Below are 26849 nucleotides of genomic sequence, written 5' to 3'. Positions count from 1 at the left end.
TGAGGGACCGAAATTTATATTAACCCTTTCTGCTTTCATGATTCTCCAATGTCTTCTCCATCATTGCTCCATACGGCCATCAGATTTTTCTTTTTCTTTCATATGTTAATTAAAAATATATTTTAAAAAAATTGAAAATATTTTTAACAAAGTTAACAATTTAGATTTAATTGTATATTTTAAAATAGAAGGAACATCTGTTTAATTAAAGTAAAATACAAGAGTAGTTAGAATACATCACTCAAATACTTTTTAGTAAAATTTACTCATATGTACTCTCTATTTTATCGTAATCATAGAAATTTTTTCTTTTGTCAATGACTTTATAACTTAACAACATAAGAACTCTTCTTATAAATGAGAAGTTATGAATTTGATTTCACTTATAATCTTGTGTTGTTAATTAGTGCTACCCTTTTAAATAAAGAGAAAATGACAATAAAATACCGTCTGAATTTCAAAATGATAAATAAGGCATCCAAATAAACAAAATGACAAAGAAAGCATCAGGTACCACTCTGGAATTTTGATTTTGAATTTTACAAAATATATAGTGGGATTTACATCTGTCATAGTGAGAGTTACTACTTCGTCAATGGGTTTTGCAGCCTGTTTTGAAAGGATGGGCAAGTTTTCTATAAAAAAAAAACCAAATTTTACAAACACATAATGGGATTTATAACTTTCATAGTGAGATCTACTACTTGGTCAATGGGTTTTGCAACCTGTTTTGAGGGGTTGGGCAACTTTTCTGTAAAAAACAATACAATTCCATGTTGAATTTTACAAAACATATAGTGAGATTTACAACTTTCATAGTGAAAGTTACTACTTTGTCGATGGATTTTACAACATATTTTGAGGCCAAAAATCAAAATTTCAAATTGGTACCTGATGTCTTATTTGTCATTTTGTTTATTCGGATGTCTTATTTGTCATTTTAAAATTCAGAAAGTATTTTATTGTCATTTTTCCTCAAATAAATAATTTTTTCATTTTTAAAACATATAAGAACCTCCTTTCCAATTTACATCAACGTAGATCTCCCTTGTACTTTTAAAATTTTATTTTCACCCAACAACTGTCAATTGATTAGACCAATTTTAAAAAAAATAAATAAAAGTAATACGCATCCTTGTAGACGCCAAAAGTCCAAAACAAAACTGAAAAATTATAAATTTGGTTAGTCAAAATCCTGAATCGGAAGAAATGAATTTGGAAAAGAAAAGATCCTCCCTGCTTGGAATTAGATTCAACACATTTCCCTCTGATTTTTCTTCAGCATTAAGGATTCAGAAAATTCCTTCTTTTGTTTCCTTTATACCCCCCCCCCCCAAAAAAAAAGGATTCAGAAAATTCCAGTTAGAACCAATCTCTACCTCACGTTATGGGGGGAAAAATTCTCCACATCAGTTTATATAATTTCTCTCGAGGAGAGAATTTACTGGATTCGATTCAAGTGTCATTGATATCAAACAAATGAAGACATCTGAAACTGAGCTTCACAAGGGGACATCCCATTCAATATTCTCACAATAAGTACTTTAACTTTCAAAATTTGCCGTGTCCCACAGGTACCACCTGAGGCGGTTGCTGAGTACACAGTCAGGGCACTGCGCAGAACCGTGCCGGCTGCAGTACCAGGGATTGTGTTCTTGCCTGGTGGATAAAGCGAAGAAGAGGCAACACTGAACTTGGATGCAATGAACAAGCTGGAAGTGCTGAAGCCATGGACTCTGTCTTTCTCCTTTGGGCGAGCATTGCAGCAGAGCACCCTCAAGACGTGGGGTGGGAAGAAGGAGCATGTTGCCAAAGCTCAGGCGGCTTTCCTGGCAAGGTACAAGGCCAACTGCGATGCAACTCTCGGCAAATACTCTGGCTCCGGCACCGGCGGGTTGGCCTCTGAGAGTTTGTTTGTCAAAGATTGCAAGTATTAGCCTCCTTGAGAGAGTTGCGAAATTGATTCAAGGGGACGCTTAAATTAATTGTATGATGAAACCAAAGTCTTTTCTATTTATAATTAAGTTTCTCACTTTTGGGTACATATAATTTATAACTATAAATATTTCAGTTTGTATTGCTACAATATGATGTTTTGACATGTTTTGATTCTTAAGCTGAGCAGGGGATACATATGCATTGTTTATGAGTGAAATGCAAGGTAAAAAATATTTATGGCCCATCTTTTACATTTTTTATTAGATGAAGAGAGATAAAAATACATTTTTATGGGACGGCACAATTAAAATGATACGAAGGACTGAGAGGGAATGAGAAGGAAGGACAAAAATTATCAGCTACCTAATTAATAATTATTGTTCGAATACAAAAGAGTTAAGATATGTGGTGAAATAAAACTAGAAACAAATATTCCAACGCTAATATATGTTGGTATCAATATAAAATATAAAATTTATAATATGACAAATTATTTATAACTATAACCGAAGCATATTTCAAAGCCGTTTCAAATTAAAATAACAAGCTGTCCGTTGGAGCTGATGATCCTTTCCCTGGGTCAACGGCCAAGCTAGGGATCCACACAAGTTTTGAATTGACACTTTCTTTTTATTTGGGTTGAACATAAACAAGAATAATCATATTGATGCATTGCTTTTGCTTTTGGGGAACATAAACATAATCTTTGAACTAAACGTAAGATATAATAAACTGATCTGGCCAAAAAAAAGAACTTTGAACTGGCATTCTCATGGCAGAAACTGCAGTGAACATTGTGGTTGCCAGGTTGATCCCTTTACTGAGTAAGGAAGCAGCGCTACTGAAAGGTGAGGCGAAGCAAAATGAGCAGATCAAAGATGAGTTGGAATTTGGAACTCATAATAGATATAGCAGTGAGAAGTAATAATTTGGTGAAAGAGAAGGTGAGACAAGCGAGAGAAGCTGCACATTGGAAATGCACGGGCAAACGTCAGGAGTCGGTGGGTGGTATTTGGAATGCCAGCCGCCCCTTAATTTTTCATTTTTTGTTTTTGCCAAATATTTTTTTCCTTGTTTCTTACCTACAATCAGTGAAATTTTGATATTTTATGAGGAAAAATTTATACAATTTTTAATTTTTTTTACTATTTTTCAAATAAAAAAAAAACTCTATCCATCAACTAAATGATGGGCCCCGCATCTTACCAACAAAAAACTTCTTTGGGCCCCGTGTGACTTCTTTGTACGTATTACAGGTTCATGTTTCCATCACTTCCCATAAATTTTATATTATACATTAAAATTATTGATATATTGATTTCATTTCCGCACCCTTAATTTACCAGGCACAAAATAATGATGTAAGCAGAAAAGCCGTTAATCATAAAAAACATATCCCGTACTACTATATTAGAACGAAAAGTGGATGGACATGTATACAAAATTTGTAAGATAAAAGCTGCTTGCTTCCCAGCAATGCTTATTCTATTAGAAATCACACCACACGCAATAATGATCCTTATAGCAGAGTTGAACAACATCTACAGCAGCCCAATCAAACTTAAAAAACATTATCAAACAACGTACGTAACTTTATATATAACAATGATGATGTGTTTGCTTGCTTCTTAGCAATATAATACTACTTATTCCACTAGAAATCGCACCACACAGAATAATAATATGATACATAGACTTACACAAACACAGCCCAGACCAACTATAGCAAAGAAAAATGATAAAGGAGTTCATATGAGAACAGTGACGAGTGAAGCTTGCAAAGTTTTCCCCGATCAGAAAAGCTGAAAAGAATGTTGTTCCAGATAATTGGATGCGAAAGCTAGGAGGAGAGCCAAAACAGCCATCAACAGTGCTGTAACCCAAAACCACTCGTCATCTATTCCATTTATGTCATTTGAGAATAGCAACTTCCCTTTCGAAACCAAATTGTTGCTGATCATGTTGCTCACCCCGGGATTTTCATTACCTTATATCAACAACATTTGAAAGGCCATTGTTAATTAATTGCTCTCTTTATAGCACCACGGATCAATGATCCTATTGGTAGGGAAAAAGAATGTTAGCTAATTATATATGCATGTTCACACACACACTTACCGTATCTGTTCTTCATGATATTGGCAAGATGACGAGAGTTGTTGATATATCCGTTGACTCCAAGCTCGCTGCTACGGAAAAACATATGGGGTATGTCTTTGATGATGGAATACTTAGAATGTCCTTCCTGCATGCTCATTGTGAATGCTTCAGGCATGTCACAGAAACGAAGAGTCTGCAATTTCTTGAGATTCTGCAGATCTTCGGGCACCTCCGCCATCTGAGAGCAAGGTCCGAGGTATAAAGTCTCAAGTTGTGGCAGTGCCTTATCATCTATTTTCAACGTTTTCAAGTGCTCAAGATACCTAAGCCGTAAAATCTTGAGGTTTTTCAGCCACCCTTTCTTGAAATGCAGTTCCTCGCCGTGGTAAGCCCTTCTAAGTCGTAGCTCCAATAGTTCGTTCAAGTTTCTGAGAGCAAATATAGGATCATCTGTCAGTCCTGACCAAATCGAGCGCAGCCTCTTGAGCTTTTTGAGTTTGGGAATCCATTCTGGTAATTTCCTTAAACGACCCTCCAAGTAAAGTCGCTAAGGTTCTTGGGTGGGTTGCTTACCAAGTCCAGCTCTAGAAATTCATCCTCGTCCACGGCTCCTATCCACAACGAGGTAAGGTTGCTTAGAGCATCTATGAGATCACATAGTTCTTTTCCATGTTTGCTTCTTACCTTTGTGATGCCCAACTTCTTTAGCTGCGGCTTCAGCTTCTTTAATTCTTTAATTATGGAAGGTTTCCTTGGAAAATTGATAGCATTTAGTATTTGGAGAGACTGGAAATTCCCAAATCCTTCTGGCATCTCCAATCCCTGGACAGAAAAATCCATGCTTGAATCAGTGCTGCCGCCGTGGTATGAATAACCTAGAAGCTGACGAAGCTTGACGAGCCTGTTTACTTCCATAGGTAGCTTTTGAACCTGGGAGTTCTTGAGGTTTAAAGTGAGAAGGTTCTGAAGCTTGCCGATTGATTTAGGAAGCTTTTTGACTCTTGTGTTTCTTAAACTCAGATATTACAGGAGGTATAGATCTCCAATATCGTCAGGAAGAAAATTAAGAGGAGCATCGTCGAAATCCACTGTTCTCATATGCTTGAAATTTGGCAACAAACTAGGTGAAATCCCTTTAGTGTTCAACAAAATACAAGATCTCACCAAGGTTGGATCTGAAGCAACATCAAGAAGCCCGCTTTTGTGGAAATCCTGCTGAATTGATAATCTTCGGGGCGAGTCTGAGAAGCTCAAAGCCGAGCCACTGTTGTCCAAAACATGACAGAAATTCATCTCCCCAAACTTCTTCAAGATGAAGCCGCGCATCATATCATGAACTCTGCAACTTCTAACTTTGCCATCAAAATCAGTCACTGCAGCCTGAGAAGAAGAAAATGACATCTACGTCAAAATTACAGTTCATTTATTTATGAATAGTAATAAATATTAAATAAAATTATTAACAACCTGAACCAAGTTTCTATTTATCAGCTCTTGCAGGTAATTCATCCCAACTTTTTCCAAAGTCTCTGTCTTTCCTTCTTGGACAAACCCTTCTGCTATCCATAAACGAATGAGTCTTTTGCAGTTGATACGGTAGTCTTCAGGAAACATACCCAAATAGAGGAAGCAAAGTTTGAGGTGATAAGGAAGATTATGATAACTCTCTGATACGACTGCGTTAAATGCTCGGACCTCGGGATTGGTTTCTGCAGCTAAGATCCGACTCAGATTCTTAGACACATTTTGCCATCGGGAAGTGTCGTCTGTATTTGCATTTGAAAGAAGACTCGCGATTGTGGTAATAGCCAGTGGCATCCCTTCACATTTCTGGATTATTTCGTGAGACAAAATTTGAAGGTCTTTTGGGCATTCATCACCGTCAAACACAATCTGATTGAAAAGTTTCTTGGCCTCTTGGTACTCTAGACGTTTCAAAGGGAAGGTTTTTACTTCGGCTGGGTGTGCCTGGTCCTTGCAATGCTTTGCCACTTCCTGACTTCTGGTGGTGATTATGATCCTGGTTTTGGTTCTGTTTTGTGATGGCAATATGGATTTGATGCTGCTCCAGAAATTGGTGTCCCACACGTCGTCGAACACAATTAAGCACTTGTTGTTCTTGAGACAAGTCTGCACTTCTTCGTTCAAATGCCACAAGTCGGTGTCCGACTGATCTAAAATCTTCTGGTTCCGGAGTTCTTTGATCAGAATCTTGAGTATATGCCTTGGGTCGTAAGATTGGGACACAACCACCCATGCTCGTCGGGCGAATGCGTTCTCCACTTCTTTGAGACCATATACATGACTGACAAGGGTAGTCTTGCCTGAACCCAATCATTATTAGAGTATTAATATAATCCATGAGAAATAAAGGGTGCGCAACGTATAACTTTATATCAATTTTCTTAATTTCAAGCATATATTTTTAGTTTTTTAATCTTAAAATTATTAATCTTAAATGATGATTTTTCATAATAATAATGATTATTTTAAAATTAAATTTAATACGTTAATATTCAAAAATATTTCATTAACATTATTTAAGATCTTAGTATCAGGATTTTTTTTTTGTTAACAATTTTGAGATTAAAAAATTAAAAAGATATTTTTTAAAGTTAAATAACCAAACTGAAATTTTATGTAACGGTAAAAGATTAAACATAATGTATGATTTTACCTATATAAATAATTCAACTCGTATAATTTTATTCCATCAAAATTATTTCAGAGGGATCAAATTATATATATTTCATAATAAATGGTGTATAAATTATATCCATTCATATATAATTCCAGATTCTATATTTATACCTTTATATAAACTTCTATGTGTACAAGTAATTAGAATATGTGAGTAATCAATTTCTTTATTTGAAATCTACCTAATATCATCAATAATTCACCATCATTCATCTAACAGCACATGAGAGCATATAATAATTTGAATCCATGAAATTAGTTGAGAAGGTAACAAAAAATAGAAGGACACGGCAAAGGAAACAGATTTTCAGTAAAGAGATAGACTGATAGCTAATTAATACTCCTCCGGTCCTAATTATAAGACCCAATTGACTTATTTGAGGAGATTAAGGAAGTAAGTTAAGTTGGTTATTTATAATAAATAAGTATTGTTATTCCTAAAATATTCTTGCTAATTAAGTATATTGGCTAAAACTATCATTATTAGAAGGATTATCTTGGAAAAAAATGTAAAAATATAAGAGAGAAAATGGATTGGGTCTTATAATTAGGACCAAATAAAAAGTTAAATTGGGTCTTATAATAAGGACCGGAGGAGTATTAGTTATTACTGCTGTGATCCCATTTATAAATCATATTATTAAATTATATATATGAATATGTAATTTTATTCTTCACTATCATGTAGAGTTTATATACCCATGAGATATAGTAGTGTATCTTAAACATGAATAAAGCTAAAAAGTTCTTAGATTTTTGAAACAAAGTTGGTAAAAAATTTAAAAAATTATTTTTAATAATCATACAAATAGGTTAAGAACACTAATTAATAATAGAGAAATTAAGCAAGAAATTAAGTTACCAAGTCCGCCGGCGCCAACAACTGGTATAACGGTGCAGTTATTTCTGCCGCGCGTAAGCCAACTCGCCAGGTCTCTCTTCTGCTCTGTAAAGCCCACCAACCGATCCTTCCCAGAGATAGCCGCTACCTGCTTTTGCTCATGCCAAGACCATCTGTTTGACCCTCCGCCCTTCGACCCTCCTCCGCAGCAGCCTCGGCAGCAGTCTTGGCCTCCGGCGCCGCTGCCAGCTTCATCCCCTCCGGTGAGGCCCAAGCTTTTTCTCATCCCATCCTGGCGAGATATTCTTTCCCTGATCTCCTGTATCTTGTCGCTGATTCCGTGGGTTGATACAATCCCGGTCACGAACCCAAGAGCCCGGCGAGCCCGACCGGCAAGGTCACGTTGCTCTACTCGGCGCCTAGCCACCTCGTACCTGTAATCATCGATACAATCTTCAATGTCGTGAGCTATTTCCCTCACGTTCTTCACCCAGTCCTTCAACGTGTTGCTCGTGTTTGGTCTTTCTGCCTGGATATCTGCTTCTCTCAGATACGCTTTGATGGTTTGTAGATCTTGGCTTATGTTCGCCACTTCTGATTTCAGTCTCATCTGCAACCTCACTTCATTTTCCAGTGATCGGAGCAGTGTCTCTGTCACGAAGCTCACGGCGGCTTCCGCCATTTTTTGTTTTCTCCGATTCTCTCTCCACTTGCTTCTTCCCTTGCAACTATAATGCCATCGTATATATAAGTGGGCGAAGCACGAGCAGCTTTACAACTTCATCTCTCTCGGCTTCATAACTTGACTTCACTTCGTCGTCTTTTTTTATTTGCTTATTTCTCTTCATAATATGAAACATTCACGATTGCTGTCACAGAACACCAACTTGCATACATTACTTGATATTTAACAACCAAAAAGTGTATTTTAATTCAGAGCTGAGGATTATATATTTTTATTCCCCACAGTAAATTTCTGCCATGTTTATTATCTCCTCCTCTCTTGGCCTGCGTCCTGATACTTAAGAAAGCTACGGATATTGTATTAGTTAACTTATCTATAATAAATGTGTAATTTGTATATGATTTTCTTAAAATATTCTTTCTAATTATATGTATTGAAATTAACATTGATATAAAAACCCTTTTAATATAAACAATCAATAAAAATATTCGAGAAATTAAAACACTTATAAACTTAATTAGAAGATAAAGTAATTTGATGTAAATATATTATGGATTCCAGCTTCTACATCTAGTACCCATCATACTAGTTTATAAGCCAGCGCATATATATATAGCAGCTTTTCTTTTGAAGTAACCAATATGAACTTGATCAGGTTTAGAAGTCAGACGTAATCTGAAATGGGGTAGCTTACTTTTGTACGCGTAAATTATGATATGTGGAAAAAAAAATACTTGTTTAAAACAAAGATAGATATTGGCTGCTTTGTATAAAACGAGGATAAGTCACCCTGGCAATATTGGTCAGAGGACATCGAGATGCTCTCTCTTCTTTTTTTCCCCCTAAGAAAACCTACCTCTAATTTTAATATAAAAACTCACTTAATTTTTATTTTGATCTTAAATATAATATTTTAATTTACTTTGTCTCTTATATTTATTTATTTTTATTTCAAAGTAGTCGTTATAATAATAGTAGTTCTAGTCAAAATACTTGACTAATAAGGATATTTTAGAAAAGACAATACTTATTTATTATAAATAACTAACTTAACTAATTTTTTTAATCTACTCAAATTAGTCAGCTAACTCTTATATTAAGAACCCAAAGTAGTATATTTGTTTAATAATTAGTGTCAAAATTTAAAATTATCATGAGGTAAGGTGGGGAAAAAAGTATGAAGACGTACGCATCATTATTATTTATCCTAAAGTTAGGTATGCAAATTAATTCAAGAGATCAGAGCAGCGTCTCCGACACGAAATTCGCGGCAGTTTCCGCCATTTTGTTTTCTCCCATCGTCTCTTATCACTTGCTTGATCCCTTGCAACTATAATGCCATCTTATATTAAGCGGTGAAGAACACATGCAGAGTTTATGACTTGTTTGATTTCATTATCAATAAGCATGTTCATAAAAATCGAGACAAACTCCTCTTATATATGGTTATCTTTTACTTCGTAAATTATAATTAAAAAACTACTTATAAATTGCCTATAAGTCATTCCAAACAAGCATTACAAGGAATTATTTGATTGGCTCTCCTTCTCTGAGCATAGGGTGTTTATCTTAATAATCTAGACCATTATATTCAAATTGATTTTAAATGATTTTGATTAAATTTAAATATTTTTTATATTTTAAATAATTTTTTATTTTTTTATTATAAAAAGTTAAGGTAAATTAGGTCCTAGGGACTTACCAGGACCACGGCATGCCTCCATGCTCAAAGAACATGTATAGAAGTACTTACAGATTGTCTACCAATAAGATTCTTATATCGGCAGCGGGGGAAATAAGATTGGAGTTAAAATTGAATCTTAACACTTAAAAACATATATTAAAAATTTTAAATCTAAATTATCCAAATCAGGCTTCAGATAATGAGCACTGCTTCTTCCCTTAGTTTTGATGACTTGACTTCACTTCTTCCTCGTCTTTTTTTATCATTTGATTATTTCTCTTCATAATATGGAACATTTTTCATTGCTGTCACACATCCACTTGCAGTTTCTGCCATTTTTATTATCGGCTTAACTCAGTTGACACGACTTGTTCTATGTCGTTTTTTTATATGTATATATTTGTTTTTCTCCACAACATGAATCATATGTACAATTAATTAATTGCTCTCACAAACCACAACCACTTGAATATTATATTATTCCATACTTAGCTTCGGAGAATATTTGTTAAATGAATGTAATTAATATGAACTTAGAAGTAATCTGAACTGGGATACGTAGCTTGCTCTTGTGCTTATGATTGAAAAAATAAATTAAACCAATTTAGACTTGGTCTTATATCTCATCATCTATTTATATATATATATATATATATTTGTCAATCCGAGACAATACGCTTGTTTGATAATTTAGTGTAAAAACTGGCACGAAATAAGGACTACTAAAAAAATATGAACACGCATCATTTATTCAGATGTTAAGTAAGGGAATTCAACCTAACCAAATAATTAATTTCATTTTAACAGCTATTTTTGACATTTAATTTGATTTCATTTTAATTTATTGTAAGCTAATCTAAGCTATATTATTCCTAAGTTATGAATACTTCTATTTATTCCTCAAATTGATTTAATACAACACACGTGGCTTAGCTGGTTGTTAATCTCTTCCTTTAAATTTACCGATGCCCTTAAGTTTGAGGAAAACTTTAACACCATTATTCTTAATAATATATTAGGAAGTTATTATTGACAATTTTTACCCATATTATTAACAAAATCAACTCACGATTATCGTGCTAACATCGACATGACATGTTGTCTTTCTTTTAATTTGATTTACCAGCTGTTTATTATGGCATCCACGTGCGAGGTTACTTAATATAATTATGGATTATCGATTAAAGTAATGATTATTTAATTAAATGAGATATAATATGAACGAAACTAAGTATAGGAGGAAGCTGATCCTAATGACGATAGCTTGCTGCCGTAAGATGAAGAAGAAGCCAAGAAATATTATTAAAACTGATTAAGCTTCAAGTCTCTAAACCTGCAAAACACTGACGGATTATACTAAATCATATATTTACCGTCAAAAGTCAATGACGAAATAATTAATGAAAATGACGACAGCTTGTTTATGTCAACAAGAAACCAATAAAATATTAATTAGTTCCTTTTTCCAAAGTGCTACCACCGAAATTGAAAAGGATTACTTTTGTTATGATCCATTTAATTTTTTATATGTATGCAGTTTATTTTGTATTTTAACCTTTGGAGTATAAATGGAATGATCGATTTAATGAAATGATCTGCGAATATAAAAGAAGTTGCTAAAATTTTGCCAATTTTAATTTCCGATTATTGAGAGCCAAATTAAACACTTTCCCTTATCTATATCATTCGTACAATAATACAATTAGCAATTTGATCTTGATAGTTTAATATAATAATAAATTGTTGCTCTTACCAAAAAAATAGAAATTGTTGCTAACGTACGGTGCCGTTTGATAAAGCCTGGACGTGCATTCAAGCCAAAATCGAATGTTGAATTTATCCATTGAACTTGTTAGAGAGTGACGACAGCTTGCTGAATAGGCATGACGTTATAGAAAAAGACACAAACAAATTATAAGAAGACTGGAAATCTCCCTAATTTATAATTTTTGCTGGCCAATGAAAGTTCTTTATTTAAAAAAAAAATTAGACATGGTCTTTTACAAATTTTAAAATGTTTGTCATAGATCAATCTATTATAATACTCTTTTGGTCTTTAGCGTAGAACCTAATTTAAGAATTGATATTAGTCTTTTATGTAAGACTTATTTCACATGTTTATTAAATTTTTTTAAAATTAACCCTATTGATATTCCATCAACAATAATCAAATAGAAAAGACAAAAGAATTAAGAAAGATGATTAGAGTGTTTTAGAAAAAAAAATATCATATTAACTAATTTAACTAATATCCTTAATTTATTCAAATTAGTTAATTAAATCTTACATTAAGGACCAGAGAATGATTAAATATTTGGGGTAATTATCTTCTAGATGTAGTTATGTTAGGTAATGAAATGATTTTAATGATTATTAAATCATTGTTAACAACATTGCTAAGTGCATACTCTCCGGATAAGGTTGAATACTTATCTATCACATTAAGTTCTCCAATCACATATGACCATCTCTTTATATTTTTTTCATAGGGATTTATAATTAAATGACATTGAATACTAATATTTTAAAAACAAAATACATGATTATATGTAACGAGAGAACTTTAACTTAACTTATATCATAATATATAAACCGGCCTCCATGCTTTCAATAAATCAATACATCAAATGCGTAGAGTAACTTTTTGGCTATGTTGGTGGTAATTAAGATAGTACATCGTGTAAGTGAACTTATCCATAAAATTGGTGAGTATTGCCCATTTTATAGATAGATTTATCAAGGACCAGTTTATCTCCATCATTATATTACCAACACTTAATGGCCTTGTAAAGGGTGTTGATGTCTCTCCCTCGTAAACGTGTTTTCTGGGTGGCTACGACTGCATCCAGAGAAACAAAATAGTGAGGTGGCTATGGTTGCACCAAAACAGACAATATCTATGAGCAACGCTCTCTGGTGGTTACGGCTGCACTCCAAGACTTAGGAAAATTACATTTGGTATCAGACCCAAGGTTGAATTGGTGTGTCAACGAGATGCTGGGTCCTAAGGGGGTGAATTGTGAAGTATCACATCGGCTAACGTCCCCAGGTGTCACTCATAGATATTGTCTACTTTGGTGCAACTGTAGCCATCTCATCGTTTTGTTTCCATAGGTGCAGCTGTAGCCACCCAGAAAACGAGTTTACGAGGAAAAAGTATCCGCACCTTAATAAAAGCATGCTTTGTTCTTCTCTCCAGTTGATATGGGACTTCATAATCTACCCCTTTAGGGCCTAGCATTCTCATTGGTACGTTGACCCGAACTTGGCTCTGATACCATAATAATTAAAAAATAAAAATACTTACAATGTATTGTAAATTGAGCTGAACTATATTGAGTGCCTTGTAAAAATAAATAAACAAACAAAGTAAAAAGAGCATGGGGACGGGGAAGAGGTGTAAGGACAGAAGGAATAAGAATGGGAATTAGGAAATTGGATACGAGAAGGGGGAGACAAAGAAGATGGAGTTAGGATAGGAAGGGAGTGGGGATCGTGGGTAAGGGTGGGGACTGTAATCAAGATCAGGAAGGGAAAAGGGTGAAAATGAGGAAAGAAAAAATAGGGTGGGAATCATGGGTGGGGACGAAAAGAAGGAGGTGGGAATGGGTATGGAAAGTGGAAGTGAGGAGGGAAACTGGGGAGCAGGGATAGAGTGGTGGCAACGCTTGGGGAAAAGGAAGAAGTAAGTACAGAGACCAGAGGGAGCTGCGGAGAAATAGGGAGCAAGCTAAAAAAATGGCGAAACTATGAGAAGCTAGCGAGAGTTGTGAGGCGTGGGTTAAAAAAAGAGAGAGAAAAAAGAGGGGTAAAGACATCACTTGTAGAAAATACTGCAGCAGGGGCATATCTCGTAGCGTTTTATGTTTAAAATGCTACAAGAGATTTTTATAAGTTTTTTAAAGAAAATGCTCTGTTGTAGCATTTTCTTCAGAAAGTGTTGCAGCAAGCTTGTAACTTCTTCTTTTTTTTAAAGAAAAGGATTTTCTGTAGTGGTTCTACAATAAGTCCTAATTATCCTGTAACTTTTTTTAACAATATGCCACAGGAGATTTTTATAATTTTTTTTAAAAGGAAATGCATTGTACTACTTATTTAAAAAAGTACTACAGAATATGTTTTTTTAAAATAAATTATTGAGTGCTAGCTATAACATTTTGTTAAATAAATACTAAATCAGGCATTATAAATTAAATATTTTGTATAGTAGTAAATTCATGTGACACACAGGACAACGCACCCCTATAGTGAGTGGGACCTGGAGACACTTGGAAGCAGTACTGGGCTGTACTTGAAGGACGAAGTTCCACTTTGGGTGAGTGATTATGAAGGTTACAGTGTGAAGAGTGGCGATGGGAGGAAGAAGTTCAACGTAAAAGATTGCTCAACTTTCATATTCATCAAGGGGTCCAGTTCTGAGGCACTAGCTCTTAAGGTGGAATCTCTCACTCGAGAGGTTTCTGAACTTCGTGCCATGGCCGCCAGCGCTTCAAGCAAACATTAGCTTCATTTCTTCTTTGTATGTACAGTTGGTTTTTGGTGGTATTAGGCTTCGTTGTTTCACTTTTTTGTTGTTGTTTCTGTTGAACTCGATGAAATCATGAAAATATATATATGTATATTTACGTTCGATTTGCCTACACTTAACGTAACTTTTTAACAATATTGGTCATATTTGATCATATTTAAGATATATGTATATGTATGAAGTATGTCGCAAAATAATTTACTAAAGTTCACTTCTTTTCATATACCTTTAGAAATTTCAATATTGACTAAGAAAAAGTCGAACATTATTCTGAGAGACAAAATAAAGTCGTTTTATTCTTAATTAGGAAGTGTAGGAGATGATCTTTGAGACCATTAATTAAAGCTATCTATGATTTGAAGTGTACTGTTGAACCTTTTCATTTAAACATGTACTATTCCGGTCCTAAATATAAAACTTATTTTATAGTGTAACTTACACTATAAAATAGATCTTATATTCAGAACCGGAAGAGTATTTATTGTTCTTCCTAGTTTGGCATATATCAAAATTGAATGTGACAGACCTACCAGCGAATTCTAATTTGCTTGCCTTTTTTCAAGCCTCAACAGTCGTTTTGGGCCAATCCATGGATTACCGGAAACCTAGCCCTTGAGAACCAGCAGCACTACGTACATAGCAAATTAACTTTCATTGGTATTTATAATGTTTGTTATTCCAGTCCTTAGAATAAGTCACTTATAATATATTTTTGCATATTAAAAAATGTATTAAATTAACAAGATTTTGTTAAAAGAACCAATTTTTTAATTTCTTCGTTATTGAAGTCTTTTTCTCTCTACATATTTACAAATAATTCTCATATCTTTTTTTCCCCTCTTTTCAAAGAGAGTTAAGTAAGGACAAAATTGATAAACTAGCACTAAATATACTAGATTTACATTTAGGATTATTGGAGTGGTAGATTTACAAGTTTAAAGAAATTTTAGACCACTTTCACTATTCCAAGAAATACATACTCATAGTCATAATATAAAGTGGCTCCACAGTTCCCAAAACATTTACCCAGAAATTGGCGATTCCAACCGCCTAAATTAATTGATTAAATAGAAATTATCTGATCACTGTGTCGTTCCATGTATATACATATATTCACGGCCTCATTCTTCTTTAATTACCTATAAATTCTACTGTTGATGATTCGTTAATCAAACTGAGTGGTGAGGATTATGGAAGAGAAAAGTATATATATATATATATATATATATATATATATATAGCACTACAGCAGCAAGCATAAGATACTCTGCTGGTGGGTGAAGGAGATTTCTACTTCTCACTCTGCTTGGCCAAGGCTTTCGGTTCCGCCTCGAACATGGTCGCCATGTCTCAGGACTCCAAAGTTATCTCACTGTTCAAGAATTTCATTTAGGTAATGATGGAAACCCATTTATAAATGGGAATAATTCACAATAGGATCTTGTTAACTTGCTGTTGGCAATGAATCGAATACTACCTCCAGTCTTTAATATAAGAGCTCGTTTAATTTTTATTTTGGTTCTAAATATAAGATCTCAATTCACTTTGTCTCTCATATTTATCTATTTTTTTAAGATAGTCCTTATAATAATGGTAGACTTTAATTAATGGGCTGATCTTATAGAGAATTCGTCTGACAAATTTATGATTTTGTAGCCTAAGTTTATCATTTGGATGGGTTATTTTCCACAAAATATTAGTTTTAAAACATGGTTAGATTCAGTATAAATTTGGTGTTGTATTTTTATTTCATGATTCTATTTTCTTAAAGTTAATCCCGCAGGGAATATACACGTGTCCAAGTTTATTTGGTTCCCTATTTTTCATCAAAGTAGAGGGATGGTTGACAATTAAGTTATGGTGTGCAGGCCGGAGCTAATTTGGAATCATTGAAGATATGTCATTCTAAGGTGCAAAAAATATTAGCAGCATTCGGTTACAGGATCTGTGTATTTTGTAAATATCTAATGTAGGTTACAGTAATTGATTATCCATGTTGTATGGTAGTATTGTTGGTTTTGTTATTTATCAGATATGCAATTGTAACACCATCCAGTTTGCTGATGCTGCTTTATCATTGTAAAGCCAACACTTTCTTGAAATGAAGAAGAATTCACTGAACCAAGTACTAAGGTCTTATTTGCCATCACGATTGAAATCACTTATAAGTAGTTTCACGTAAGCTGAGACAAAACTCCTATCACATATTTACCTCGTATTCCGTAAATTACAATTAAAAAGCTACTTATAAGCTACTCTAAACAGATTCTAAATCATCCAGTATATATTGTGTTATTAATTAACGTGACAGAATGATATTGGTTTTCAAAAAATCGATTTGATGGCCTACCATTCGAGTGGAATTGAAGTTTGGATATGCAATGAAATTTCTTTATAAATGTGATATAATTGTTTCTAAATCATTTCATGAGGTTTTACAAAGAGGATGTGTTGATGGTAATGGAGACTACAATCAACTGGAACTAATAATTACATAAAGTGAATGCTAATTCTAGCTGTAGTGCAAAAAGAAAAAGACCCTACAGTGTGTAGGAAGCACTCTTATACCATGTGCCAAACATTCTATATATTCTCTAAGAAAAGCTTTTTGATAATCGTCTTCTCAAGTAAATATTTTAATTTGCTTAAACTGCGATGCATGCATTGGCCACAGAAACTAGTTTCAATGCTCAAATAGAGTTCAATTCCTGTCCTTTTTTATTTCGTTGAAACGTTGTAAACGAAATTATTAAGGAAGGTGATGGCGAATCATAAACAAGGACATACAAGTGAAGCAATTTTAACTTACAGTGGAAATTACAATTAAAGTAATGAAAATAACTTTCAAATTCCCCAGAAGGTCAGAGCACTGCATATCGGGATTAGATTTTAGGGTGGAAGCTCACAGTTCCCAAAACATATGAATGTGAGATCAGACTTATCCAGAAAAAATGATGCGTAGGCAAATGTTTCAGACGCATTGTTGAAAATTAATAACTACTGTGCAAAAGCGCACACATAGGAACTTGCTTGAACTGGAGAACCCTAACTCCTGAGATCACTAATAATGTTTTGGTATTAGTGAAAGCAAGATCTCCTTCTGGGATCTTTTCATTTGGATGGAGCTTTTTGCTTCCGATAGTCCATATATTTCCAGCAAACATGAGCAAAAAGTTTTTGCCAAGATATGCTCATGTGTTGTAGAATTTCCCACTTGAATTCAATCGTAAAGTAAAAAGATTAGTTTGAAATGCCTGCAGAATACATTTAAAATAACTTATAAGTAACTTTTTAATCGTGATTTATAAAATACGAAGTAAATATATAAGATTAATCTTATCTCAAGTATATGAAACGTGTTTATAAGTAGATGAAAGAATAGCTGACCCCTGGCTCTCTCAAATACACACGCGTCAATGCACTTACAGTAACCATCAAATCAAAATCATCAACTGAAATTGAAAATATTATATACTATTGAAGTGATGAAATTAAAAAATTCCTTCCCTATTCCAAGAATACTCATAAAGTGGAAGCACTACGGTTCCCAAAACATGTCTATATGATATCTCCTAATTAACTCATTAGGTGAGTCCAACGCACTAGAGAATTAATTAATACACATTATCTAAATTGCAGTGTCCTTCCATGCGCGCGTGCGCGAGTGTACTCTCTCTCTCTCTCTCCATATATATATATATATATATATATATTCGTGGCCTCATTCTGCTTTAATTACCTATAAATTCTTCTCTTGATGATTCGTTAATCAAATTTGAGGGGTGAGGATGGAAGAGAAAACGATAAAGCATTACAGCAGCAAGCACAAGATACTGCTAGTGGGTGAAGGAGATTTCTCCTTCTCACTGTGCTTGGCCAAGGCTTTTGGTTCTGCCTCTAACATGGTTGCCACGTCTCTGGACTCCAAAGGTATATCTCAACGTTCAATAATTTCAATTAACTAATTATGAAAACCCTTTTATGAATGGGATTAGTTTAATAGTTTCCTGTTAACTTTGCTGTTGACGAAGAAGCAAATATTTCAGATACCTTGACAAGGAACTACTCAAGAGCCCTACAAAACCTGCTTCAACTGGAGAACCTAGGCTGTACCATTCTGCATGAGGTCAACGCACACACAATGAGCCAACATCCTTTTCTGCAGCACAAGCTGTTTGATCGAATCGTCTTCAATTTTCCCCACGCTGGATTCGTCTTTCGAGAGCACCACTCCTTTCAAATAGAGTAAATCAAATTGATATAATCAACCATAACTATGTAAGTTAGATGTGAATGTTCCTTCTGAACAGCTAGTGATTATTATACCATTTCAGGTCACACAAGCGAGTGGTGAGAGGCTTTTTGAAGAGTAGCAGAGAAATGGTCAGTGAAGATGGAGAAATTCACGTAACACACAAGACGGCATATCCATTCTGTGAGTGGAGAATAGAGAAGATAGCTGAGGAAGTTGGATTGCAGCCGGTTAAGGAAGTGCCGTTTTGTATATGCGAATATGAAGGGTACTGTAACAAGAAAGGATCTGGGGATAGGTGTGATGATAGCTTCCCTGTTGGACTGTGCAGCACTTTCAAATTCATGAACAAGGACCCTCCAACTGATCCTCAGGTTTACGATTGTATTTGAATAGTAATTCGCAGGGATTTGATCTTACATGAGCGTGAGACTCGTGTGTATGTATATATATGTCCCTTATTGTGAAGGGCGATAACTCTACTAGCGGACGTAAAGGTTTGATATTTAAGTTGTTGTGTGAATGAAACTTTTTTTTTTTTGGTTGGGTATTTAGATTATGTCGTTTCATTTTGTTTTTGTAGTATATTTTGGTACCCTACCTTGTCTCTGTGTATTGGCTAATGAAGGCACCCCATTTACTGCAACTTTTGCTACTCTGTGTTCCTTATTAATCGGAATTAATAGTCCAACATTTTGTCTCTTCTTAAATTATATACTGAATTAATTAATTGCTTGAGTAACTAAATGCTGTATTTAGATGGGAATGAGTTTGGTAACCCAAAACTCATCACATATGAACTGTTTGAATTTGATTTTTCTTTTTCCTTTTTATTTTCTTAAAATAATTAATTATTTTAAGGAGTATATCATTTAAAATATTGATATTATATATATAAGGGATCAAGTATAGAGAGTTGGCTAAATGTTATTTTTATAGACTGATGAGAGAAATATTACTTTAGGGATCTTTTTAATAATTAATATGTCAATTCATTGTTTTCACTCTACCGTAAATAGTAGAGAGACTCGACTTATCAGAATCAGAAAAGGCATAAAAATTAGAAGGGGATAAGTGATGTTGGGTGGTTTTAGTTTTTAGATCAAGCCCATTGGACTCAAAGATTGACCCGCCTAACTAATCCTTGGCATGGATGTGGAGCTGGCAGTAATCTCTTCCTTGTTGTCATGCTAGTACAACAGTAGTTCTATCTTAATACATGACCCGGTTAATTAATTTCAGAAAGATTAAAATAATAAAATATTTAATTATAATATATATTACATAATTTTTCTAAAATATTTATGTGTTTAAACTAATATAATAATTTTCTTGATTTCTTCAAATTAATCAGTTACATTTTATATTAAAAACCGGAGTTAGTATTAAATTTCCGTCTTAGAACAGGTAACTTCGTTTTTTTTAATTACCTGTTCATGCTGATATTAACAGAAATACACAAAGAATATAATAAATTATTATATAGCACTCTTTTAGTACTTAATGTAAAACATAATAAACTAATTTACGTAAATTAAGAATGTTGGTTAGATTAGTTAATATGACTTTTTTTTTTAAAATATCATAATCATTTTTTTAATTCCTTCTCTTCCTCTCCCACTTGATTGTTATTGAAAAAATATTAATAGGATTAATCTAAAAAAATTAATAAACATGTTAAATAAGTCTTGCATATATGACTGATATTAACTCTTAAATTAGTCTTAGGACCGGAAGACTCGTATCTATATTAAATTATTGGCTAATTTAGTATATTAAATTATTAACTTGTTTGGCTTCAAATCTCTTCATCTTATGTCCATGCATTATTTGACCTTTTGTATTCCCACTATAACTAAACTCTTAATAGTTTCCCTTTATTAGTCAAATTACATGTTTAGAACAGCATTGTCAGTAGTGCTAAACATCATATGCCGGTCCTCCATATAAAGTCCGTAAATGTATTTAAAATTTCACACAAAATTTATATTATATGCACAATTTTCCTTAAATATATATCTTATAGATTCAAATTATAATATTAATTTATATATATATAGAAAATCATATTACTTGAAGTGCAAAGGATCATATATATTTAAGTATTATTAGGACTTAACGGATAACTCTCTTAGCATGATTTTTTTTTTATTCAAGGGTTTGAAATTTTGAAATTCATTATTTTAAAGGATATTGTTGAGTCCCTTCTAATTGTTCTATCAACTGTTAGTTTTTTTATTCTGGATAAGTAAAATACAAAAAAGAAAACTCCAAAATTATAGACTTACGTAGCATTGACTTACGCGTGGAAATTACAACTTCATCGATAATACTTCGTTCAAGCAAAAGAGGCTGGATACTATAAGCAAGATTCTTTTTGAATTAAATACTTATAAATTAATAAACAAAAAAAAACATGTTGTCAGATATTCTTTTGGTTGCAGTTCAATATCTTAAACTAAAACTGAGAAAAATATTAAATCTTATTAATCTTAACTATTTTAGCTTTTTAAATTTATCCTAATTTCATATACGTCTATATGCTATTTTCAAGAAACTAGCAGTCAATACAACAAATTAGAGATAACTTATATTAATTAAGGACAAAAAATATCTCCCTTTACTTTATAAATAAAGTAAGATGAGTATGTCATATATCCGGGGGCCCGATATTAATATATAGGGATAATACTTGAATTTAAATTAATGGGTGATTCGAAGCACTAATGTGGATTAAAGTAAAAAAAACAAAATATAGATTAATGTACGATTTTATATTTAAGATTAAATTTAATCATAAATAATTTTTATATTAAAAACTAAAAGGTGGGGTAGTATAATTTCCAAGTCGATGCGGCTGAGAATGGGAAAGGTCCAAGTCTTTGTACACTGGCGTGTGTGTGTGTGTTTGTGTGTGTGTAAGAGTACAGGACACTCAAATCACTTCAACGCCACTTGCATGCGTGGGGCCCTCGATGGGGGACCGGCTTTCCTTCTCCATTCTTGCCATCATCCTCTTCCTCTCTCGAATCCAAAGCTACAGGAGTATTTGGATAAAATTAAAATTATAGTCTTAAAAGTTTTTTATGATATAAAATAAATATGTGGAGGAATTTGTCTTAATTTATAAAAAAATACTTCTAAAAAGTAACTATTAGGGTATCCAAACACCTTCTAAATTGTTTTGAGTGTTAAAACTAAAGGCTCTTTACTTCTTCTTGTTTTTTTTTTTCAAATCAACATTTTTTTATTTTAAAATCTTTTTTTAGTAGTATCCAATGTCTTAAAATAACTTTTAATGCAACTAATATTTAAAAATATTTTTTAGTAACATCTAATACTTAACAAGCTGCACTCTAAAGTATTTTCTCGATAGTACCTAGTATTTTAAACTAATTTTCAATACATCTGATGCCCTATGTAATTTTCTCGTAATGACACTCAATATCCTAAAATTAGTTTAGAACACCGTGTGTTTTTGAAAAAGTATTAGATGTCCAACTTGCTAGATATTAGGTGCTACTGTAAAGATATTTTAAAGTATTAAACACACTAACAATTATTTTAAGATACTAGATACTATTAAAAAAATACTTTAAAATAATAGATATTGGTCTGATTAAAAAAAAAAGTGTTCAACTTCCATTTTTAGGATATTAGTTACTACTAAAAAATAGTTCAAAGTACAGGTTGCTAGGTAATAACTACCACTGAAAAACATTTTTAGATATTAAATCTATTAAAAATTATTTTAAGATACTAGATTGATTTGAAAGGAAAAAAAAGTAAAGAGCCTTAAATTTTAACAACCAAAACCGCACAATGTTGGGCGAGTGAACGTAGTTCTAAGCAGCACCAGCAGTGTCGGAAACGTTAAATAGGAGGAAAAATATGACTGTACATTCTGGAATGTGGAAAGGTCATACAAGGGTCTCTATTTTAGGATCTTGTCAAACTTCACGGGGCTGGAAATTGGAATAATTCCTCCCTGAAGTCTGACACGTTTCGTCAAGTCAAAAATTTTTAAAAAAAAAACTTTTAAGAACATATTACCTTTTATTCTGACTAAATACAAGATCTTATAATTAGTATCAGAGATAGTAATTATAAGTATTCATCAGCATCAACATCAATATAAAATTCATAGTGACACATTACACTATTTTCAAGCAATTAATCGATTCCACATTGATGTTGGTCTATGGATCTGCATAGTATTACATCCCCCCGACAAAAATTAAAAGCGACGTACTGATTAGTCCAGTATGAAAAGTTGGAAGACGCATGTAGCGTCGCAGCTAGTGGGCCTGCAGGACCACAAGCAGCGGGTCAATGTATCAGTACAAAATTTGGACCGTTGCGCAAATTTTTTGTTGACCATAAGAAAATTTTTATTTAAAAATTTGTATAAAATACTAGTTTATATAAAATTCAACTGACTACCTTATAAAAATTTAAAAATAAATAAATTATTTTAAAATATAATAGCTATCACTTCTTACAAATTAATTTGCTTGACTTGTAAACTGATATATAATCTAATAATGTGTATAAATAGTTTAGAGAAATCATGTAACATATATAACTTTTTAGCTTCTTAATATTTTCAAATTAATCAATTGGGTCTTATATTAAAAACCAAAGTTAATAATAATAATTTTTATTTTTTTTTAAGAAAACTAACTTTTAAAAAGATTAATGATATTATCAATATTTGCTGAAATCATTCTTATTATTAGGTTTCTTTTTATTCTTTTCATGATGATGTTTTATATGTATATTTTACGGCATAACTATATATAAATGATAGTTCTAAGAAAAGTGCTGCTAATAATTAATAACTCCTATCTTCAAAAATATAATTTTAAAGAGTATTTGAATAATGATTCCTCTATATATGCTTTTAAACAAATTTTTCCTCCATGAGTTTTTTGGCTGAACACTCTCGATCAAACAGTGTGCATATAGAAGTAAACCATATGAATAAGAGTAAGGAAAACTAACGCAACAGCCAGTGGGATATTAATTTTTATATAACAAGTCAAGCATGGTTGAGAATTAATAATAGAGAAAATCCCAATTAAAATATCAAAAGTTAAATTAAGGCATGCACTTTTAACAAATTTCTAAGTCAGAGTGGCCTTAGGGATTGTTTGATGTTGTTAAAAGACTAAAATAACCCTTTAAGTTTGCAAATTACTCCACCCGTCCCATCAAATATTGAAAAAATTATTTAGATTTCTAATACAAATTCACATTAATTATTAGTATGAATTTTAGTAATGAGATTATAAAATCTAAGATGATATGAACATCTATACGACATATATAGCAAAGCACTTAAGAAAGAAATGACAAATTTGACGCAAAACTTTACTAATGCATTAAGATTCTGATTTTTTAACTAGACAAAAAAATCTTCAGAAAATTATTAATTTGATGGTGTTAGAATCAAGCAATTAAAAAGCCCATGTTCCCATTACCAAAAAAAAAAAGGTCCTTGCTCCCATAAAGTTCTTATCAATATATTATAGTTAGTATCAAATATTATATTATGCATTCTCAATTTTTTGCTCTTAGTATTTTCCAATTTTCTTATGTAAAACATTTTTTATAAATAAATACTATATAAGGTCAAGTTTCATGGTTTCATGGTTTAATTTTTTCTTTTCAAAATAATATTATTTTAAATTATAAAAGAACATTTTAGTCTTTTAACAACATTCAAAAATTTCTAATAAGGCCTTTTGACCTAATTAAAAATTTGTTAAAAGTACAGATTTTAATCTGAATTTTGATATTTTAAACTGATTTAATTAAGATTCTCCCTTGATAATAAGTCAGTTTATTAGAGTCGACGTCAATGTGGAAACATTGCGGATGCTAACTAATTTTTCTTCTCTGTACATTTGTCTGATTTATATATATATATATATATATATATATATCTAAATCTATATAGACGACCTTGACTTCTGATATACATCTCATGATATTTTTTTTCTCGTCTGATTCACATTGAAAGACCTTGACTCAAACTCGACCACGTACATTAAATAGGAAACCTTCAACTATGCATTAAAAAAATTATAAAAATATTACATTTTGGGTTTAAATTGGCGTAATAAACCGGTGTACTATCATTTTCATACAGGCCATCGTTTGATTTTGTATGTGAAATGCCTTAAGTCTGCTCATATTATGCTGCTGAGGAAACCATGAACATCATTAAATTCATTGGTCATGCATGTCTATAACTAACAATCTTCATGATTGGATCGTATAGATACACAACAAAAGAGAGAATAATTATTTTTAGCTAGCTAGGAATAACCTAATAATCAAAACGGTTATGAGCTCCTTTTTCAATAAAAGTTCAAACTTTAATTTGCCATGTTTTGTAAGAACTAAGAAGAACTAGTCTAATAAATTATTATTATTATTATTATAACTTAAAATGTTCTTATGAAAAATGCTTCTTTACAGCGAAACTGATAATATATTTGATTTTTTTTAATGTTACAATTAGTAATCTTTTAGCATTAAATCAACTAAATGATTAAATGAATGGAGGAGACTTACCTATGTAGAGAGCTATATATATAGAGGGAAAAAGTATCAAGACTCCAATGCCGTCTTGGTCAATACGTTAGCGAAGAGGACTAGGACAAATTTCGTAGAATGTTTTCCGTATTGATATTGATATTAATCAATCACACCTCCAATAATTCACATACATACATATTAAAACAAGACCAAAAATAATAATAATCAACTTGGAAAATGCCACCAAGGAAATAAGAATCATGAAATCAACAAGTTGCGTGTGGCAGATGGTATATGCAGATTTGAATAACGCAGTTAAATATTAATCTAACCTTGGTAGAAAAACTAAATTTGTCTATCTATTTTGATTTGATAATGTCATCACACCTCGTACAAATTTCAAATGGTGATCTTCGTTTCACTTACTACAATAAATAACAACATGACATAAACAACAATAGACATGCTATCTTCTCATCTGTGTTTAGACAGGAGAATCAAAAGGTGCACACAAAATAGGTCGGCCGGAAAGTTATTTTTATCTCTCTCCGGCGGCGGTCACATGACGGTGCAACCGTCATCACGGTACTCTTCACAAACAACATAAGGGTTGTAAGGAGGAGGATGCCAGTAACGCAGCCATTCCTCTGGCTTCGTTTCTTCTTTCTTCTTATCTTTCACTTCTTCCACGCTTACAATGGTGGCGTGGGTGAATTTCTTCCTCAGATCCTTAGCCAAACAAACCGAATCCACGTCTTCTCCGACCACCACCACTCGATCCCGATCTCCGCCTTCTAGCGCCACCGAGTGCACCCGACCTGCATATATATATGTTCACAAAACATTCTAGTTAAGCAAGGCTGGTCTGAAAAAGCACGTAGGATGATAATAAAACACTACCACATACACAGTGTTGATGGAAAACAATAGATGGAATTGTTGAAAGGAATTTAGTAGGTGGAACTCGCCTTTAACCACTGATGCGATTTTCAGGGCCTTGGTTCTGCAATTATCACAGTGCATGGGAACCTGTACGACTATCTTTTGCTGCAATATAATATCGAAACACACAAAGTTCACTAAGCTTGCTAGCGTTTCACCGATGAACAAAACCATAAAGAAACAAAGAAAGAAAGAAAGAATAATTGGTGTCACCTTCATGGTTAATTAATTGTTGAAGCTGGCAAGTGCAGGAAACTCTAAGCTCGTCTTGGTCGGGGTTTGCTGTTGGTTTGAAGGCGCTTTATAGTGTTGTTTATATATATATATATATATATATATATATAGACACACACACACAGAGGTGGTGGAATATTAATCTAATTTGTTGTTTAGTGGGAGTAATAACAATCAGTAAACATCGTGCCAGCTCGCCAAGACAAGTAAACCATGTACTAAGACTCGTTCAATCTCCTTGGTAGCGTATCAACGTCAACCATAACAAAAATTTCCACATGTTCATATTGACCAGTTCGTAATTAGGAAATTCTACGGAGTTTTAAAAGGAGCTAAATGCATTATATATCTCCTTCTTAAGACTAAGTTTTGCTGTAATATAGATATATATAGTGATAT

General features: G+C 32.8%; 5 protein-coding genes across 6 annotated transcripts; 2 read left to right on the top strand and 3 right to left on the bottom strand.

The window, feature by feature from the left end:
- Positions 1-1588: 1588 nt before the first annotated feature.
- LOC114745170 (fructose-bisphosphate aldolase, cytoplasmic isozyme 1-like) lies at positions 1589-1937 on the top strand. The gene has a single exon (XM_028933322.1). The coding sequence runs from the start codon at positions 1704-1706 to the stop codon at positions 1935-1937; it is 234 nt and encodes a 77-aa protein (XP_028789155.1). The 5' UTR covers positions 1589-1703.
- Positions 1938-3382: 1445 nt separating this feature from the next.
- Positions 3383-5133, bottom strand: LOC114745180 (uncharacterized). The gene is made up of 3 exons (XM_028933333.1): positions 5128-5133; positions 4057-4276; positions 3383-3925 (listed from the first exon to the last, which is right to left on the bottom strand). Exons 2-3 carry the CDS (start codon positions 4274-4276, stop codon positions 3732-3734), a joined length of 414 nt encoding a protein of 137 aa, XP_028789166.1. The 5' UTR covers positions 5128-5133; the 3' UTR covers positions 3383-3731.
- On the bottom strand, positions 5062-8383 carry LOC114745175 (putative disease resistance protein At1g50180). The gene is made up of 3 exons (XM_028933328.1): positions 7601-8383; positions 5506-6362; positions 5062-5418 (listed from the first exon to the last, which is right to left on the bottom strand). The coding sequence occupies exons 1-3, from the start codon at positions 8259-8261 to the stop codon at positions 5062-5064; spliced, it is 1875 nt and encodes a 624-aa protein (XP_028789161.1). The 5' UTR covers positions 8262-8383.
- A 5140-nt stretch (positions 8384-13523) lies between these two features.
- LOC114745174 (uncharacterized protein At4g26485-like) lies at positions 13524-19120 on the top strand. The gene is made up of 5 exons (XM_028933327.1): positions 13524-13633; positions 14179-14441; positions 18257-18406; positions 18523-18721; positions 18811-19120. The coding sequence occupies exons 1-5, from the start codon at positions 13524-13526 to the stop codon at positions 19118-19120; spliced, it is 1032 nt and encodes a 343-aa protein (XP_028789160.1).
- Positions 19121-25607: 6487 nt separating this feature from the next.
- On the bottom strand, positions 25608-26498 carry LOC114745181 (disease resistance protein Pik-1-like). Of its 2 annotated transcripts, XM_028933335.1 has the most exons (3): positions 26430-26498; positions 26243-26321; positions 25608-26092 (listed from the first exon to the last, which is right to left on the bottom strand). In XM_028933335.1, exons 1-3 carry the CDS (start codon positions 26433-26435, stop codon positions 25833-25835), a joined length of 345 nt encoding a protein of 114 aa, XP_028789168.1. In that variant the 5' UTR covers positions 26436-26498; the 3' UTR covers positions 25608-25832. The 2 variants fall into 2 exon arrangements, with proteins under 2 accessions (XP_028789168.1, XP_028789167.1); XM_028933334.1 differs by lacking the exon at positions 26430-26498 and having other exon boundaries at positions 26243-26404.
- Between the last annotated feature and the right edge of the window lie 351 nt (positions 26499-26849).

Source organism: Neltuma alba, unplaced genomic scaffold (assembly GCF_004799145.2).
Source record: "Neltuma alba isolate B1F8T4 unplaced genomic scaffold, ASM479914v2 tig00004554_pilon, whole genome shotgun sequence".
In the NCBI taxonomy this organism is placed as follows: domain Eukaryota; kingdom Viridiplantae; phylum Streptophyta; class Magnoliopsida; order Fabales; family Fabaceae; genus Neltuma; species Neltuma alba.
Note: the sequence above shows the minus strand (reverse complement) of the source record. Positions and strands in the feature narration are given on the sequence as shown.